The sequence below is a fragment of the Balaenoptera borealis genome (assembly GCF_965194805.1).
Source record: "Balaenoptera borealis genome assembly, chromosome: 11".
In the NCBI taxonomy this organism is placed as follows: domain Eukaryota; kingdom Metazoa; phylum Chordata; class Mammalia; order Artiodactyla; family Balaenopteridae; genus Balaenoptera; species Balaenoptera borealis.
In genome coordinates, this window is record NC_138868.1 from 92720982 (window position 1) to 92739848 (window position 18867).

Here is an 18867-nt window from a genome sequence, read left to right on the forward strand (position 1 = left end):
TCCCATAACTTATTTCTCATGTCAGATTTTATTTTTTTAATGAACATTTCTTCAAAAAATACACAATCTACTCATATTTATTGTAACATGAATATGATAAAATATATCTATTACAAGGTGGGTCTTAGAGCATCTTAAAAGCTTAAAAGATAAGGATTCTATTTAAATTCTAACAGGTTTTTATTGAGGAAAAGATGTTGAATATGATTCAATAAACAGTTCAAGGAAATACCAATCAGCTGAAAATATCCTGTGACTTTTCTGAGATCACAGAGACTGTGGTCCTAGTAAGCATGAGCCCTGGGTCTTGGGTTGGCCCAGGTCCTCAGAATTACAGGGAGGTCACTGGGGCCTGACTTAGACATCACTCTCTGGCCTTCTTACTGAGAGAAAAGTAAACATTGTTTGCCAACAGCAACTTCACATCCTTGTAACATTATGAGCTCATAGTGAAATCATCTTTAGTTCATTAAAAGAAAAAATGAAAAGTGAACTTTTATGGCACAGTGGTTGCGTGTGTGGACTCAGGAGACAGGCTGCCTGGATCCACTTACTAGCTTGTGTCACCTAGGCAACTTAATCTCTTCGTGCCTCAGTTTCCTCTTTATAAAATGAGAATAGTAACAGTACCAAACTTACAAGGTTATATGAGGATTTAATGAGTTAATCTATTTAGTGCTTAGAACTGTACCTGACAGACACATAGAAAGTGTTATATGTTATGAGTGCTAATGGGCCATAATTTTTCCAGGAAAAGCAATCTACCATTAGCATATCACTTAACAAAATTTTATAGAACTTAAAATTTTATATATTGCTCAAATCCATCCAAATAAGTATGTTAATAAATTGGGTGCTAAACTTTTGGCAGTAATGTGCAAGTAAGTACAACTAAGAACTCACATGTTATTTACAGACTTTCATATCTTTTACAATCCCCTGAGGTAAACATAATTGGAAACATTATAGCTACCTAGTGACACAAAAGATTCACTAGAAACCATGATTAAAATTTACTGTTAGGGGAAAAAAATGTGGCTTTTATGTTCTTAAGGCATTTTTGAAGGTCAACTTTGAAAATGTGTGATTTGAAAAAGTGTGAAAATGAAAAAGAAACTTCCATTACAGGCTTGTAAAAGTCAAACTATCTTAAAGACATAATCAAAATTAATGTCATAACATTTATGGTGATATGATCTAAAAATTATACGGGATTATGTTTCTTCAAGCGGGGCCTTCAACAACTCAAAATATTATTAGACTGTAAAATCTTATGCAAAAAAATGATGCATATTCTCCTTTAAGTTTTAGATGATTTGGATGGAAAACTGGCTCAGGAACAGTCTCCAAGCTCATCGAATTCCAGAACACCTCTCAACTATGGATCAAGAACACAGTTCAGTCGTTTTTACTCCAGTGGGAATAAACACCGTAATATCACAGCAAGGCACAAAAATTGCTGTAATGAAACTTCTAATATGTCTATCTACGACATCTTAAGACCAGGGACCCCTAAGGAAGGTTTTAAAACCTTTTCTCCTAGAACAAGGACAATCTGTGATATGTACAAGACACGGGAACCCAGAGTCTTAAAAGAAGATAATGTGCAAAAGAATATTTTTGGTTGTACTTCTCTGTATTTTGACAGCAGACAACGATCAGCCTCACCAGCTACAGGGTATTTCACAGCAAGAAGCTTACCTTTTTCAGCCACAACTCAGAACAATACTGGATTTATACCACCAAGCCACCAACAGAGCCCAAAAAGAACTCCTTTATCATCTATCATATGGAATAGATCAGATTCCTCTAGAGATAGGCAGAACCAGGAAGAGTTCCTGAGGACACCATCACCAATGGAAGTTGACCCTGCTGACCAGTATATGTATCCCAGGTGTTTTCAGGAGGATAGGAGATATGAATTTTACCATTCACAGAGTGTTTCCCAAAGTGTTGATTTAAATGCCCCCATGAATAATGCAATGAGTCCTGACCCATTTGAGAACTCAGAGAATATGCCGTTCTACCATGAAGATAACCCATTTACTAGGTCTTTCCTTAGCAATACCTTTGGATGGAGCAGGGAACAGAGATTTGGACAAAGTCCTTTTTGGGGCCAACAGGAAGAACATTCTTCCTGGTCTGACTTTCATCAAAACAGGAAACCATTCACTTCTTCTGACAGAGACTTTGAAATGATCTCCACTGAAGCAAATAGTGCATTTTTATCTGGTCATGGTCATAGTGTTCCTTCTCAACACTGGGGACCATTTTCTCCTAGGTACAGAACAAATATTTCCAGAAACCAAGAGAAGCCACATCCCTCACAGTTTGATTCTCAGGCATCCACACTGGAGAGCATGGAGGTGTCACAAGTTAATAGGAACCAGTCTACTCATTTCAGCGCACCAAATGTTTGCTCCATGTCTGGTTCAAGCTATCACATCAAATCTGGTGGGTTAGAATGTCTACAGGACAGTTCTCCTATGGAACTACATATAAACAGAGAACCTTACCCATTTGGAATTGCTCAAACTCTAGCATCCTCATTCAAAACTACCTTCCCACAGATTCCTGATGACAGAGGGAATCCTCAGAGTCCCAGCTTTCAGAATCCCACAGTCACTTTGCAGAAAATTAAGCCTGCTTCTCTTCCAAACAGAAACTATACAGAAGTCACTGGGACCAACAGTGATTCAGTTGATTCTCCATCTCTGACTGAAAGCCAACCCAATATCTTGGTCACAGAAGTGAATAATGAGAAAGACTTGAATGGAACTGTTTTGGAAAAAGACAAACAACTAAACAAGATAGACCAGACAAACATGACAGGTGAAATACCCCAACTTGTTTCACAGACAGTAATTTCTAACCCTTTACCTGATTTTCAAAACCTCCTCTCCCAGGACTCAGCCAAGAGCAACAGATTTGTTTTTAATGCATCTATGACAATAAGTTCAAAAAGTTTGCCTGAAGTCATTTCCAGGAGAGATATCTCCAAAATTCATAAAGCCAATGAACTAAAAAAAGATAAGAGTTATACTGGGAACAGAAAACTTGGCTCAGCAACTTCCCTTCCTTTCATTCAGGAAAGCAGAACAACATCACCTTTTCTCAGCCCAAATGAAGGTTGTCACCAGGAATTAAGAGAAAGAAATAAAGATATTTCAAGCATTATTAAAAATAACCACGGGAGTCCTGAACGTACTGATAATCAAAATGTACAGTCTCCAGAAAAGCCTGCTGTTTTAGATACCAAGGAAGAACAATGTACCACAACTTATTCTACCAACTGTAGCAAGCCACCTGCCGACCACAATATGCCATGTGATTCTTTAGATCTGTCATCAGGTACACTACCAGATTCCTCACCATCAAATGATTCTTGCCTTGATGCTCTGGTGATTCCTTCTCCTACAGGGTTCTCCTGGAAATGTCCTTCAAGCAAAGATCTGTCTCTGGGAGAAAGAGAAGAAAAAGACAATGATTGCAAGAACCAAAATAGTCAATTTTCCCTAAGCCACTCAGAAAACCAAAAGAGTAATATTTATTGTATGCCTGTACATAATGAAGTGGGTGATGTTGTCAAATGCCATTCACATCCTCCTTTCAGGGATGGAAAGGGAAAAGGAAAAATAAGACGACGTATATCCTATACCGAAAAATTAAGCAAAACGGAAAGTAGATCAATACCTACAAGTGACAGCAGTAACCTCATTGAGGGAACTGAAAGCAATTCCAAGCCTCCTGAGCTTCACACAATTTACTGTACCTTACCAAGAAAATCAGCTAGTTTTCTCATCAATAACAGGAAGTCTGAAAGTAAGATAATGCCTTCTTCGTTTAGGAATGAGCCACTTGCATTCCAAATCAAAAATGATGTGGAAGATCCAGTAGGGAAGTACACATCAAACAAATTCAGTCCCAGTTCTTGTGAGTCAGAGAGCAAATGTTCCAGAGTAGTTTCAGACTCAGTCTCAGTACCACCTGAAGCCACAGAGGGGATGACAAATATGACAAACATTGGATCTGCTTCTGTTAGAAAAGGACCACTTCAAGTCCTCATCAAGAGGGCTGTGTCATGTCCCTCAAGGGTGCCATATGCCTCAACTGGAAGAGATGAAAGAGAAGAAGGTTTAGTCTCAGGTACAGATGCTTCTACTATAACAGTAAAGCCTTGGGAGAGACTCATTAACCCTCTGGGAAGTGACTCATCTGTTCGGGAGTGTTCTTTAAGCAACAGACACCACCAGAAGGAATACTTTCAAGAATGCACTGAAAAGAATGGTAGAATTTCTGCCTCCAGGACAGGTATGTTTTCCCATCCAAATGAACACCCTTTACCTTTTTCTGCAGATTTGTCAGGCAAAGAAAGTGGGAAAACATTACATAAATTTAAGACTACTAGTATGTTTTCTGTTTCTGGTGATGAAGATAATGTGAAATGTCTTGAGGTGATTTCAATATATTATACTCTACCAAGGAAACACAGCAAAAAATTCTGTAACCTTCTTCAAAAGTATACACAAAATATCGATTCACTTACAGAATCAACTAAAGTGGGGACTAAAACATCTCCTAATGCTTTAGAAAAAGACAAAGTAAATTGTTCTACACAAGAGCAGTCAGGAACACCTTCATCTAAAGATCTAAAGATGCAGGTCAGCTCTGCTCAGGAGAACAGCCATCTTTCTCACACCACTGAAAATATGACTGGTTTACAATTACCGAGTTTTGGGTCCTCAGAACCTACATTACAGGAAGTTGCTTCTATTGAAGCAGATGTTTCTCTTCATAAAGGAGAACCTAAATCTAGAGAGATTTCCCCACACAACTTAGCTAAAACACCTTTATGTGATTCACAAAGTGAAAAAGAGAAAGGGAAAAAATTGCGAAGTGAAACCCTGTATACTTCACCAATGCTTCAGGAAAAAAAAGTTACAAGAGAGAAATCTGAAAATTGTCAGCAATCCATTAAATCAGGTAACAGTGATTTTTCTAACCTCCCAGCCAATTCAGAAGAGAATGTTGAAAATTCCCAAATCATTAGAAGTTCTGGGGAGTGTACAAGTAGTGCTATAGCCATTACAGCTACTGGAAGTCTTCAGAAAGTTATAACAGGCATAGCTATAGATGATAGCTCCAATGGATTGCAGCCTGGGGAAGTAAGAGGGGAAATTAGAAAAGATTTCCCAAAAAACCCTGATAAACCACTTTCTGACTCAGAAAGCCAAGTCTTTGCTCTTACTCCAGCCTTGCATAAACTACAGCTTGATGAGAAGACTTGTTCAAGTGAACAAGATTTAGACAGTTTGCAGTCTGAACCCAGAGAACTACCTCAAAGAAGTCAGGAGGTAAATATGACAGAGAGCAAGGCTAAAGATGAGATGCAGGAGTTGGCATGGAATCAACCTTCACTTCCTGAAGGAAGTAATAAAAGTAAAAAAAGCTTGGATGACCTAGAAAAAGGGAAAAACAGATCTTCAGTTAAACACAGATTGGCAGTTATGTCCAAAGCAAGCAGAAAATTTCCAGCTGAAGATTTATACCCCAGAAGACATGTAACTATCTTTCCTCAAAGTGGGAACAGTTCTGGCTTTAGCACCTTATCCCTTGGCACACCAGAGTGCAACCCACACTCCCCTGTGCCTACTTTAAAGTCCACAGAATCCACAGATGAAAGCAGGTTAAGTAATGATGGAGTAAATGTGGAGAAATCCGAGGACCCTCTCCAGGTTACTGCAGTAACCAACAGAGAAACTTCTACACACTTAAGCAATCAGAAGTCTAACAACATTTCACAGCCATATCAAAACGAGTTTAAAAAAATCTCAGAATCACAACTAAAGTATGAGAATTCTAAGGATGTGACAGTAGCTCAGATTTTGGAAAGAGAGTCAGAAGCCCTGGCCCAACCCTCATTGATCAGCCTCAGGGAAGCAGACTTCCCTGACCATCGGAGGGGGCTGAACCCTCCTTTTCAATTGGAGCCTGCAGAGAAATCTACAGTAAGCATGCCACTGGCCAGTTTTCAGCAACAACAAAGGAGTGCTTCATCTCTGGAGTGGGAACCTGAGCCACACCCCTATTGTTTAAAGAGTTTAAAAAGCATCAATGTGCACGGTGCTCTACTACAAAAAAGTCACCCTCCAAAAGTCAGAGAGCGTCATTTTTCTGAAAGTACTTCTATTGACAATGCCCTGAGTCAACGGACCCTTGGGAATGAATTCTCTAACAACAGTGGGTACAGTCGAAGATTCAAATCTTTTTCTGAACTTCCCTCCTGTGATGAAAATGAAAGTTGGGCTTTGTACAACAGCAGGCCAAAAATGGGTCCTAGGTCTGCAACATCTATATCCAGACCTATTGACTATGGGATATTTGGGAAAGAACAACAACTGGCTTTCTTGGCAAATGTAAAGAGGTCACTCACACAAGGAAGATTATGGAAACCAAGTTTTCTTAAGAACCCTGGCTTCCTGAAAGATGATGTAGTTAACACTGCTAACCCAACAGAGTCATCAAGTTCTAATTCTCCTAGTAATCAGATGCCAGAAGGTGGCTTATCTCTAAGTGCACCACTTAATATCTATGAAGATGATCCAGTAGACTCGGATTGTGACACAGACACAACCACGGATGACGAATACTACCTGGATGAAAATGACAAAGAGTCAGAACTGTGAGGCTTTTTCTATAAAATGTATAACCTTTTCACCAAAAGTTTGTAATGTAAATAAAGTGCAAATATGTATGTCTACGGAAAGGACAGATATTAGAAAAAAAAATCTAGTCTGGGCAGTTCCTGCTCTGAAATAATCCAAATTCTCTTTTTTTCCCCCTCCACACCCTATATATAGACTTCCTGAATTCTAGAGCAATGAATTCTTGTTTAGAGGGATTCTCTGCTGTTTTCTTCCTCTGTATATATCCTTGGCCTGCTGCCACTCAGCCCAAACTTAATCTCTAATTCACTGTCCAGTTTTGGTTTTCTGCTCTATTTTCCCCCTAACTTTCTTATACCTTTCACGGTGATTTACAAATTTAATATCCCAGCACAACAGCAAAACTCTGTCTTGCCTCTTCCATGCCTTATATTCATGGCATTAAATAAAATGTAGGGTGATAACAATGGAGTAAGTATTATTATCCTGTCTGACTCATCAACATTTAGGAGGTTTAGAGTTTGGGTTTTGGGGTTTTTTTTTCTTTTGAACAAAGATAAGGGGATTTCTATAAGGACATCCTGTTTTATCCATAGTGGAGCCAGGGAGACACATATTTGAAGTGCTTGTTGAGATAATAGGTGAAGAGGTGAATCCCTAGTAAGCCAAAGAACGTTAGTACTCCTAGGAATTCCTTTGAAATAGTTTCTAGGATGGTACAGAGGCTGGCTTAGCCACAAAATTTCTGCTTAGGAAGGGAACATAACTGAGGGGTAGAGATAAGCAGACATCCCTTCATGAGACTGACATCCTTACTGCAGCTCTCTCAGCAACTGTTCCTTTTTTTTCCCATTTCTCCAGAACCATCCATTTAAAAATTTTCTTTATTTGCAGGATAGAACACTTTTTTCCATGTGAGACATTTTAGTTGCAAGTGGTAGCCTTGGTCAAGTCCCTAAAGTACTACCAAGTCAGATCTGACACCTTGGGGTTCACAGGCTTCTTTGCCAGATCATTTACCAAACCCTTGGAAATTAGAAGGCAGAGCTTCTAAGGGTTCGTCACTATGATTCCTTCAATAATTTATCTAGACTAAATAACTTGTCACACCCACTGATAACTTGGTTTTCCTAACTCTTTATTTGCCATGTGGAACTTTTGGGGTTTTCTCTCCTCCTAATCAGCATAAAGACCAATAAATAGGTGGCAGTGAAGCTAATCTGCTAGAACTACAGAAATCATGCCATCCTGGATCTTAGTACTGTGAGGGTCAACATGAATGGATTTCATCTTGTTTGGTTTATATTTGCTTCCTGGCCTCATTTTAGTTTCCATTTTTCTCACCTAGTCTATTTCATCCATATAAATTAAGGATAATGGTAGGTGTTGGGGAAGTATACAGAAATTTGGAACTGATAGCAATGCAAGAAAGGACTATATAATTATTATCCTCCTAACCATTGCCTTGCCTAGAAGCAAAATGCCAGAGCTAGTTTGCATTGTTCCCATGAAACTCAAAACTAAGGAAAATGAGGTAATTACATGAAAGCTATTTCTTCAATCTATAAATTGTCTTAAACTTCAAGCTCTGGCCAATCCTGACCTCAAAGAGACTGATAGTAGAATTCTAAATCAACTGTTCTAAACATTTCCATTCAAATTTGTATGGTGAAGAATAAATAACAGTTTATTCTTTGTTTCATGTATGTTTGTAAATTCTACCTTCCTTTTTCTATTTATCTGATTATTTAAATAAAATTCATAAACCATGACCTATGTTTTCTATTTAATTTTAAAATATTTGCAGTTAATATTTTAATATTAAGATTCTTGGTTTTTTAAATGATCATTTACCAATCTATTTTGGTAAATATTCTGAGTCTACACATATGTTACAAAGGGTGAGATGAAGTTAGCTTATTTTTCACTGAATTTAGCCTATATCAACAGGTAAGTTAAGATCAGGCTAAACAACTACTTCGGGACCCTGATTCTCTGTACTAGAATCTACCATCTGAATTCAAAGGTCATTGATGGCCAATGCTCACTTGCACTATTGGTAATGTTTGCTTGTTGGTCTGGCTCAAAAATCAAGCAAACAGAAAATTCATGAAAATAGCACCTTCTATAATTTTATACCTTTATAAAACACTTCGTTAAAGAAGTATAGCAAATGTCTATGTATTTTAACATACAAACTGCTTTTTAATATTCATTTTTGGTATAGCTATAGTAATTTATAATAGTCATTTTTATACTCATAACTCGTTTTCTAAAATATATAATCATGATTAAAGTAAATAGTCACATAAATGGAGTAAATAATGAGGGAATCAATACTAATAAGTACCTGGTAAATTATTAACTTGTTTAAATAATAGACTTCTATAGCCATAAATTTTACATGTAAAGTCCATTTAAAATAGGACTTAATGAGATTATTTTAATTTTTAGAGACTTCCCTCTAAATAATTTACCCCCTTTTATTGTAAATACATCGCTGTTAATAAAACTCCAACTGCTACTAACAAGGTTTTGGCTGATGATAGGCTAATAAGAGCTGCTTTGTGTAGAAGGTACATGTGTGCCTGTACTTGAGGTGGTGAAATAAAGTCCACTTACGTTATGGTAAAGCTAGGTATCAAACTGGAATATCCACACCTCCATAAAAGTAATATACTCCATTGAATGCCAGAGGGTTAAAGAGGCCTTATTGCTAAGAGTTTATTGTTAATAATAGTAATAATGCTTCAGAATAACCCATTTAAATGTACAGTGTAAATATGTAAATATTTTACTTTGAGGCTCTTTGTGACTGGCACTTCTGTGTTTCTGAAACATGTAATAAGCCTTAAGCACTTTTGTTTAAAATGTTGTCAAATAATCCTTTTATGTACTTGTTCTCAAACCTGTTCTCTAGATATGAAATGTGTTACAAGACAAGGTACAAATTTGAAACAATGCCTGTGTTGAAATAAATGATTTAAATAGATGCATTATTTGACTTGGTTTTTATTCCCATCCTCAAATGATTATTTTTAAGTGTGAAAGTTTCATGAAGAATACAAAAAAGAAAAGGGGGGGGGGGGCGGAGTGTGGTGGACAAAAGTATTCAAATAAATCTTTCCGGTGGCTATTGAATAAGATCAGCCATATGAGTGGTTTTAGAAAACAATGACTCCTTCTCTCTTCTCCTTCCATTTGTACCAAAAAGCAACCAACCAACAAGTGGAGATCAATGTACCTGGCTGCAAAAGAGAGGAGGAATGAGGAGGGTCTGGCATTTCTCTCTGAGAGTTCTCACACTTACAAAGGAAGAGGAAGCCCCGTGGAGTTGGGCCATCTACTGCCCAGTAGCGCTGCTTATGAAAGATAAGCAGATCTTTCCAGTTGAAATGTAAGACATGCAATGTTAATTCCTGCTAAACAAATTAGTAGATTTGTACTCATCTTTTATCTTTTCTAGAAAAGGAACCCAAAGCCATCTCTCTACCAAGAACAGGAGAGTGTCATCATCTTGAATATGAGCAGTATTTTATTCAAAATATTTTTACTGTCCTTTATTAAAATTTAAAATACATTAGATCAGCTAGGATTTTTAGTTGTATACAATATAATCCTCTCTAGGTGGTTCAAATAGAAAAGGATTTATTAAAGCATATATACTTTGCTCAGAAACACATCGGTAGGGCTCAGGAGATAAACATTAGGCTGAAATTCTAGGTCCAATTCCTAAAACCATGCCATAGATTATTGGACTGCCACGGGAGCTTCTGTCCTTGTTATGGCCAGGAAGATGCAGAATCAGGATGTTGGCTGAATCATATTTATTTGCCCCAGAAACCACTCCAATAGAAATAAAAAGCACTAATATGCATAGAGTTACACATAATAATTTGTATTGCTACAATGTTTGTTGTGGCAAAAACCAGAAACAAAGTGAATACCTAATAAGAAGTGACTGAATATATTATGAACATCCACATATGTAATATGATGAAACCATTAAAAAAATAAGATATAACTATACAAGTTGACTTAGAAGAATTTGCATGAGGTACTATTGAGTGAGAAATACAAAATCTCATTTTTGTAAAGCATTAACCAAGAAACCTGCATATGCATGTGTATGTATGGAGGGATACATACTAGGCTATTAATGTTGGTTGCTTTGTGGCCAGACTGGGGGCGGTGAGGTGGGAAGGTATGTTCAAGAACAGCAGAAAACAGAGAGAAGAGGTAGCCAAGACCCCTCCAAAAAAGAAACTATAAATATACACACATATGGGTATACATAGGAATCTATGTGTGTGTGTAATTATGATTGTATTTATGCACTTAGAATGTTTTATCAGTGGGTATACAGATAAAAAATGAGAGATAATTTTTAAAAAAGATTTACTATCCAGGAGAATATTTAATAAGTTATTTTCTTTTAGAAAATTAATATTTGTACTAGTCTGTGAAAAATTGTGGGGGTTTTTTTCAGTTGTATTGACATATAATTGAGATACAGCACTGCATAAGTTTAAAGTGTACAGCATAATGACATGACTTACCTATATTGCCAAATGATTGCCACAATAAGTTTAATTAACATTCATCATCTCGTACAGATACAAAAAGAAGGGGGGGTAGAAGAAGAAGAAAATGGTTTTTTTCCTTGTGTTGAGAACTTTTAGGAAACACTGTGTTTTAATAAAATAAATGCTAGTACTAATTTTCCCTCTGAGCCCATGCTTTCTATCCCATTCATCCTTTCCAGATTATGCTGTCATTGCAGTCTAGAGTAAACTCAGAGGTACTTCTAGAAATGCTTTGGAGGTATACAGTGGTTGCTGATATGATTGTCTTCCCAGTAGACATTTTCTCTTTTCTCTGGCAATTCCATTCTCCAACTGACACCCCATCACCACCACCACCACCACCACCACCACCACCTGCTCACTGTGGAAGAATCAATGTTCTTACAAGACCCTAAGAGTCTGAGCACAATTGATTGGTTCAGGAATGAGTGCCTGATTCAGAGTGGACCAATGAGTAGTGTGTTTTAGGAGGAAATACACCTGCATTCTGAGATTCTAAATGCAAGTTAATATTTAAACCAGTTGTCTCATAATCTAAAATCCACCCTTGGAACTGTAATGTATGGAGAGGCAGGCACTGAGTTTATATCCCCAGCACCTTGCAGAATGCATGACAAAAAGTGGGTGCTGAATAAATATTACTGAAATAATCAAAAATAAATTTTTATGAATTTTTATGAGATCTAAGCTTGTCTAAGCCCAAGTAAGGTTTTTATTAATAACATTGAAAATTAGACAATTCTCTAATGGTAAAAGATGAATTTATTATAATGACACAGGGATATCCCAGAAACCAAGGGCAGAGATGCTGCTTATGAACTGTACCAAGCCTCTGTAGTGCACTGTATAGAAAACCCAGAGAGTTTTCTATATTTCTCCTCCATTTTCAGTCTAAAAGGCAAAAAACATGACGTTTACGTTGCCTCTGTTTAAGAGAATAATTACAAATTGAAATCTCTTAACCCTGATTTTAAACTCCCAAGGAAAAGATTCTGACTGGTTCAGTATGAGGCAGGTCCTAAACTATGGACCAATCAACTGTGGCCATGGGTTAAGGTCATGTTTCACAAAGCCTCACTGTTAACTCTGGGTTGTGTAGTATATTAACAAAAAAAGAGGAACAGTTTCTAGAAAAGGTAGAAAATGATGAACTGAGTGAATATTCAATAGCTGTGAATTTTACATAGCTTTAATGTGAAGACTCCAGGGGCCAGTGCAATTCATAAAAGCATGCATATTGAATGTTGACCTTCCAGAGTCACACACAGACTGTAATTCTAGGTGTCTGAGATTGGAACTCCATATATAGATGAATGTGAAAGGGAACAGAAAACTTCTTGAAGTGTGTCATTTATTTCAACTTTTGTGCATGACTTTTCTCCTGCCTGGAACGCCCTTCTCCCCCTCTTCCTGCAGCAAAGTTTTATTTGACCTTCATGAGTCAGCATAGATGTCATCTCTTTCAGAAAGCATCTCAGTTCTCCCAAGGTTGGGTTAACTGGGCCTCATATGGTGTACTTATGTTGGTAGAGGCAATCTGCCATGGGCCCTGGACATACCTGAACATTTTTGCTGGGTATGCCAAGAATGTAAGTTCTTGAGTATTCTTTACCCATGGTGTAAAGGTTCAGGGTGTGTTTGCAACAAGCATCCTAGAGGGATGAGATAACATCTCCCCACTGAAAAAGAACAGACTTAATTCCCCTTACTCTAAAAATGGCAAGCCCCTGAATTTAGAGTGTATCTCTTGTAATGCAACTCACTTCAGGCATCCAGGACAGGCCTTGTGCATTGTCCCCACAGGACTTTGTTGAGGGGGGGGTGCGGGGGGAGGGGAAGAGAGTGTATTCGTTTGCTAGGGCCACCATAACAAAATTCCACAGACTGATAGGCTTAAATGGCAGGATTTATTTTCTCACAGTTCTGGAGGCTAGAAGTCCAAGATCAAATTTGATTTCTCCTGACTCCTCTCTCCTTGGATTGCAGATGGCTACCTTCTCACTGCCTCCTCACATGGTCTGTATCCTGTAACCAAGAACTCCTGGTGTCTCTCTGTGTCCCCAAATTTCCTCTTCTTACTAGGACGCCAGTTAGACTGGATTAGGGCCCACCCTAATGACTTGCTTTTAACTTAATCATCTCTTTAAAGGTCCTGTCTCCAAATACAGTGATATTCTGAGGTACTGTGGTTAACACCTCTACATAAGAATTATGGAGGAACTCATTTCAGCCCATAACAAGGGATATGGGGATCCAACACAAACCAAAACAAGCTCTGGCTACTGCTTTTACAATGAAGAATGTTGTTTTTTGTCTCTGACCCAGGAGTCTTGGGTCTTTTGACAGCATCCATGAAACAGTAACAGACGAATTTATTAGCTTGTAAATAGGGTAAAATCCCAGACACTATACAGTTCTTGACACCCATGTTTTAGCACCTATAACACTATTTACATTGCCTCTTCGTCTTTCTTGTCCACTAAACCACAGGAGCTGTGAAGTCAAAGTATAATGTGTAAAACATAGTAGGCATGGAATAAATGTTTGTTGAGTGAATGATATTTGATTTATTATAAAGAATCTAGTCAAGGCACTGGTGATCTGAAGAGATACACTTTTTAAGATATGGCTTAGGATGAGAAAGAAAACAGGTTGGTATAGATTCAGTACAGCTACACAAGTGTTCAGATACAATTATATGGCTTCCTTGACCTGTTCTCAAAAATGGTGTTACCACATGTTATCTAATTTATTAGGCCACATTTTTTTTAACATCTTTATTGGAGTATAATTGCTTTACAATGGTGTTTCTCCTTTATAAGAAAGTGAATCAGCTATACATATACATATATCCCCATATCTCCTTCCTCTTGCGTCTCCCTTCCACCCTCCCTATCCCACCCCTCTAGGTGGTCACAATGCACAAAGCTGATCTCCCTGTGCTATGTGGCTGCTTCCCACTAGCTATCTATTTTACATTTGGTAGTGTATATATGTCCATGCCACTCTCTCACTTCGTCCCAGCTTACCCTTCCCCCCACCCCATGTCCTCAAGTCCATTCTCTACGTCTGCATCTTTATTCCTGTCCTGCCCCTAGTTCTTCAGAACCTTTTTTTTTTTTAGATTCCATATATATGTGTTAGCATATGGTATTTGTTTTTCTCTTTCTGACTTACTTCACTCTGTATGACAGACTCTAGGTCCATCCACCTCACTACAAATAACTCAATTTTGTTTCTTTTTATGGCTGAGTAATATTCCATTATATATATGTGCCACATCTTCTTTATCCATTCATCTGTTGATGAACACTTAGGTGGCTTCCATGTCCTGGCTATTGTAAATAGAGCTGCAATGAATATTGTGGTACATGACTCTTTTTGAATTATGGTTTTCTCTGGGTATATGCCCAGTAGAGGGATTGCTGGATCATATGGTAATTCTATTTTTAGTTTTTTAAGGAACATCCATACTGTTTTCCATAGTGGCTGTTTCAATTTACATTCCCACCAACAGTGCAAGAGGGTTCCCTTTTCTCCACACCCTCTCCAGCATTTACTGTTTGTAGATTTTTTGATGATGGCCATTCTGACTGGTGTGAGGTGATAACTCATTGTGGTTTTCATTTGCATTTCTCTAATGATTTGTGATGTTGAGCATCCTTTCATGTGTTTGTTGGCAATCTGTATATCTTCTTTGGAGAAACGTCTGTTTAGGTCTTCTGCCCATTTTTGGATTGGGTTGCTTGTTTTTTTGATATGGAGCTGCATGAGCTGCTTGAAAATTTTGGAGATTAATCCTTTGTCAGTTGCTTCATTTGCACATATTTTCTCCCATTCTGAGGGTTGTCTTTTCGTCTTGTTTATGGTTTCCTTTGCTGTGCAAAAGCTTTTAAGTTTCATTAGGTCCCATTTGTTTATTTTTGGTTTTATTTCCATTTCTCTAGGAGGTGGGTCAAAAAGGATCTTGCTGTGATTTATGTAATAGAGTGTTCGGCCTATGTTTTCCTATAAGAGTTTTATAGTGTCTGGCCTTACATTTAGGTCTTTAATCCATTTTGAGTTTATTTTTGTGTATGGTGTTAGGGAGTGTTCTAATTTCATTCTTTTACATGTAGCTGTCCAGTTTTCCCAGCACCACTTATTGAAGAGGCTGTCCTTTCTCCATTGTATATTCTTGCCTCCTTTATCAAAAATAAGGTGACCATATGCGCGTGGGTTTATCTCTGGGCTTTCTATCCTGTTCCATTGATCTGTATTTCTGTTTTGGTGCCAGTAGCATACTATCTTCATTACTGTAGCTTTGTAGTATAGCCTGAAGTCAGGGAGCCTGATTCTTCCAGCTCCATTTTTCTTTCTCAGTATTGCTTTGGCTCTTCAGAGTCTTTTGTGTTTCCATACAAAACGTGAAATTTTTTGCTCTAGTTCTGTGAAAAATGCCATTGGTAGCTTGATAGGTATTGCATTGAATCTGTAGATTGCTTTGGGTCATATAGTCATTTTCACAATGTTGATTCTTCCAATCCAAGAACATGGTATATCTCTCCATCTGTTTGTATCATCTTTAATTTCTTTCATCAGTGTCTTCGAGTTTTCTGCATACAGGTCTTTTGTCTCCTTGGGTAGGTTTATTCCTAGGTATTTTATTCTTTTTGCTGTAATGGTAAATGGGAGTGTTTCCTTAATTTCTCTTTCAGATTTTTCATCATTAGTGTATAGGAATGCAAGAGATTTCTGTGCATTAATTTTGTATCCTGCTACTTTACCGAATTCATTGATTAGCTCTAGTAGTTTTCTGGTAGCATCTTTAGGATTCTCTTTGTATAGTATCATGTCATCTGCAAACAGTGACAGCTTTACTTCTTTTCTGATTTGGATTCCTTTTATTTCTTTTTCTTCTCTGATTGCTGTGGCTAAAACTTCCAAAACTATGTTGAATAATAGTGGTGAGAGTGGACAACTTGTCTTGTTCCTGATCTTAGTAGAAATGGTTTCTGTTTTTCAGCATTGAGAACGATGTTGGCTGTGGGTTTGTCATATATGGCCTTTATTATGTTGAGGTAAGTTCCCTCTATGCCTACTTTCTGGAGGATTTTTATCATAAATGGTGTTGAATTTTGTTGAAAGCTTTTTCTGCATCTATTGAGATGATCATATGGTTTTTAATTCTTCAGTTTGTTAATATGGTGTATCACATTGGTTGATTTGCACATATTGAAGAATCCTTGCATTCCTGGGATAAACCCCACTTGATCATGGTGTATGATCCTTTTAATGTGCTGTTGCATTCTGTTTGCTAGTATTTTGTTGAGGATTTTTGCATCTATGTTCATCAGTGATATTGGCCTGTAGTTTTCTTTCCTTGTGACATTTTTGTCTGGTTTTGGTATCAGGATGATGGTGGCCTCGTAGAATGAGTTTGGGAGTATTCCTCCCTCTGCTATATTTTGGAAGAGTTTGAGAAGGATAGGTGTTAGCTCTTCTCTAAATGTTTGGTAGAATTCCCCTGTGAAGCCATCTGGTCCTGGGTTTTTGTTTGTTGGAAGATTTTTAATCACAGTCTCAATTTCAGTGCTTGTGATTGGTCTGTTTATATTTTCTATTTCTTCCTGGTTCAGTCTCAGAAGGTTGTGCTTTTCTAAGAATTTGTCTATTTCTTCCAGGTTGTCTATTTTATTGGCATATAGTTGCTTGTAGTAATCTCTCATGATCCTTTGTATTTCTACAGTGTCAGCTCTTACTTCTCCTTTTTCATATCTAATTCTATTGATTTGAGTCTTCTCCCTTTTGTTCTTGATGAGTCTGGCTAATGGTTTATAAATTTTGTTATCTTCTCAAAGAACCAGCTTTTAGTTTTATGGAAATTTGCTATTGTTTCCTTTATTTCTTTTTCATTTATTTCTGATCTGATCTTTATGATTTCTTTCCTTCTGCTAACTTGGGGGTTTTTTGATCTTCTTTCTCTAATTACTTTGGGTGTAAGGTTAGGTTGTTTATTTGAGATGTTTCTTGTTTCTTGAGGTAGGATTGTATTGCTATAAACTTCCCTCTTAGAACTGCTTTTGCTGCATCCCATAGGTTTTGGGTCATCGTGTTTTCATTGTCATTTTATTTCTAGGTATTTTTCGATTTCCTCTTTGATTTCTTCAGTGATCTCTTGGCTATTTAGTAGTGTATTGTTTAGCCTACATGTGTTTGTATTTTTTACAGATTTTTTCCTGTAATTGATATCTAATCTCATAGCGTTGTGGTCGGAAAAGATACTTGATACGATTTCAATTTTCTTTAATTTACCAAGGCTTGATTTGTGACCCAAGATATGATCTATCCTGGAGAATGTTCCATGAGCACTTGAGAAGAAATTGTATTCTGTTGTTTTTGGATGGAATGTTATTAGGCCATATTTTACTATCATCCAGTACCAGCTAACCCTCAGATCATTTCTCTGAATAAAAAATTTAATATTTATTTTGAAAGAATGCAAACACAATGTGTTCCAAACAACTTTTTAAGCGATAGCTGGAGCAGAGCAAATCTTTCAATTTAAAGTATGCAGACACTCCCACAAGATAAAAGTTAGCAGTGAAAGTAATGCCAAGTAATGCTACACTTTAGCCCTGCAATTTATCAGTGCTTTACTATCAGTTTCTGAAAATTTTTCCAAAGTACAAAGAACACTATCTACAAACTCTGCTCAGCATTATTAAAATAGGTCAAGAGAAGTGGGGAAAATATGGTAAAGATTTTGCCCTGGTAAACCTTGGTCAGAGCAGGAGTGCTGAGCAGCCCAAGGGCCTGATTCTGGTGACTCTGGATTAACAAACTATCAGGAGGATGCAGTCTCTGTTCCAGGGACTTCCCTGGTGGCGCAGTAGTTGAGAATCCACCTGCCAATGTAGGGGACAGGGGTTCAATCCCTGGTCTGGGAAGATCCCACATGCCATGGAGCAGCTAAGCCCGTGCGCCACAACTATTGAGCCTGTGCTCTAGAGCCCGGCAGCAACAACTACTGAGCCTGCGTGCTGCAACTACTGAAGCCTGCGTGCCTAGAGCCCATGCTCCGCAAAAAGAGAAGTCACTACAATGAGAAGCCCACGCACTGCAACAAAGAGTAGGCCCCACTCGCCACAACTAGAGAAAGCCTGCGTGCAGCAATGAAGACCCAACGCAGCCATAAATAAATAAATAAATTTATTTTTAAAAAAGAAAGAAAGAAATCCTGTGTCCATACCGGTACGTGAATTTTTCCTGGCTCACCCAGCCTGTGAAGAGCTTTTATTTCCTTTGAATAGATTAAAACCATAAACAGATAAAAGAAGGAAAAATAATTAAGTAATATAGATAAAATGGTCCGAAAAGAGAGGCAGACAGTGGCTGCCCGCTACTAGGGCCCTTGCCAGTCTCTTCCCAGATCCAACTTTCAGCATCTAAGGAGTAATCAAGACCAATCATTCCTCATCAATTACAGGGGACAACAGCTTCTGACTTTGAGGTGACGCTCACCCACCAGCCTCAACCGTGACTTCTGCTACTCCAGTGCCCAGCTCCTGGCTCCTCGCTTGAGGCTTGGCCCAAACTCAGTGGATGCTCAGCAAACACTTGTTCAAAGAAGGGAA

The 18867-nt window shown here is 37.8% G+C and overlaps 1 protein-coding gene across 9 annotated transcripts in view; it reads left to right on the forward strand.

The window, feature by feature from the left end:
- EXPH5 (exophilin 5) overlaps positions 1 to 9659 on the forward strand; it is a 74423-nt gene extending 64764 nt beyond the window's left edge. For all 9 annotated transcript variants that reach the window (XM_082343434.1, XM_082343431.1, XM_082343433.1 and 6 more), the window contains one exon: positions 1306 to 9659. In XM_082343434.1, coding sequence (XP_082199560.1) covers positions 1306 to 6686 — 5381 coding nt within the window. In that variant the 3' untranslated portion in view covers positions 6687 to 9659. The remainder of the gene's footprint in view (positions 1 to 1305) is intronic.
- The last annotated feature ends 9208 nt before the right edge of the window (positions 9660 to 18867 follow it).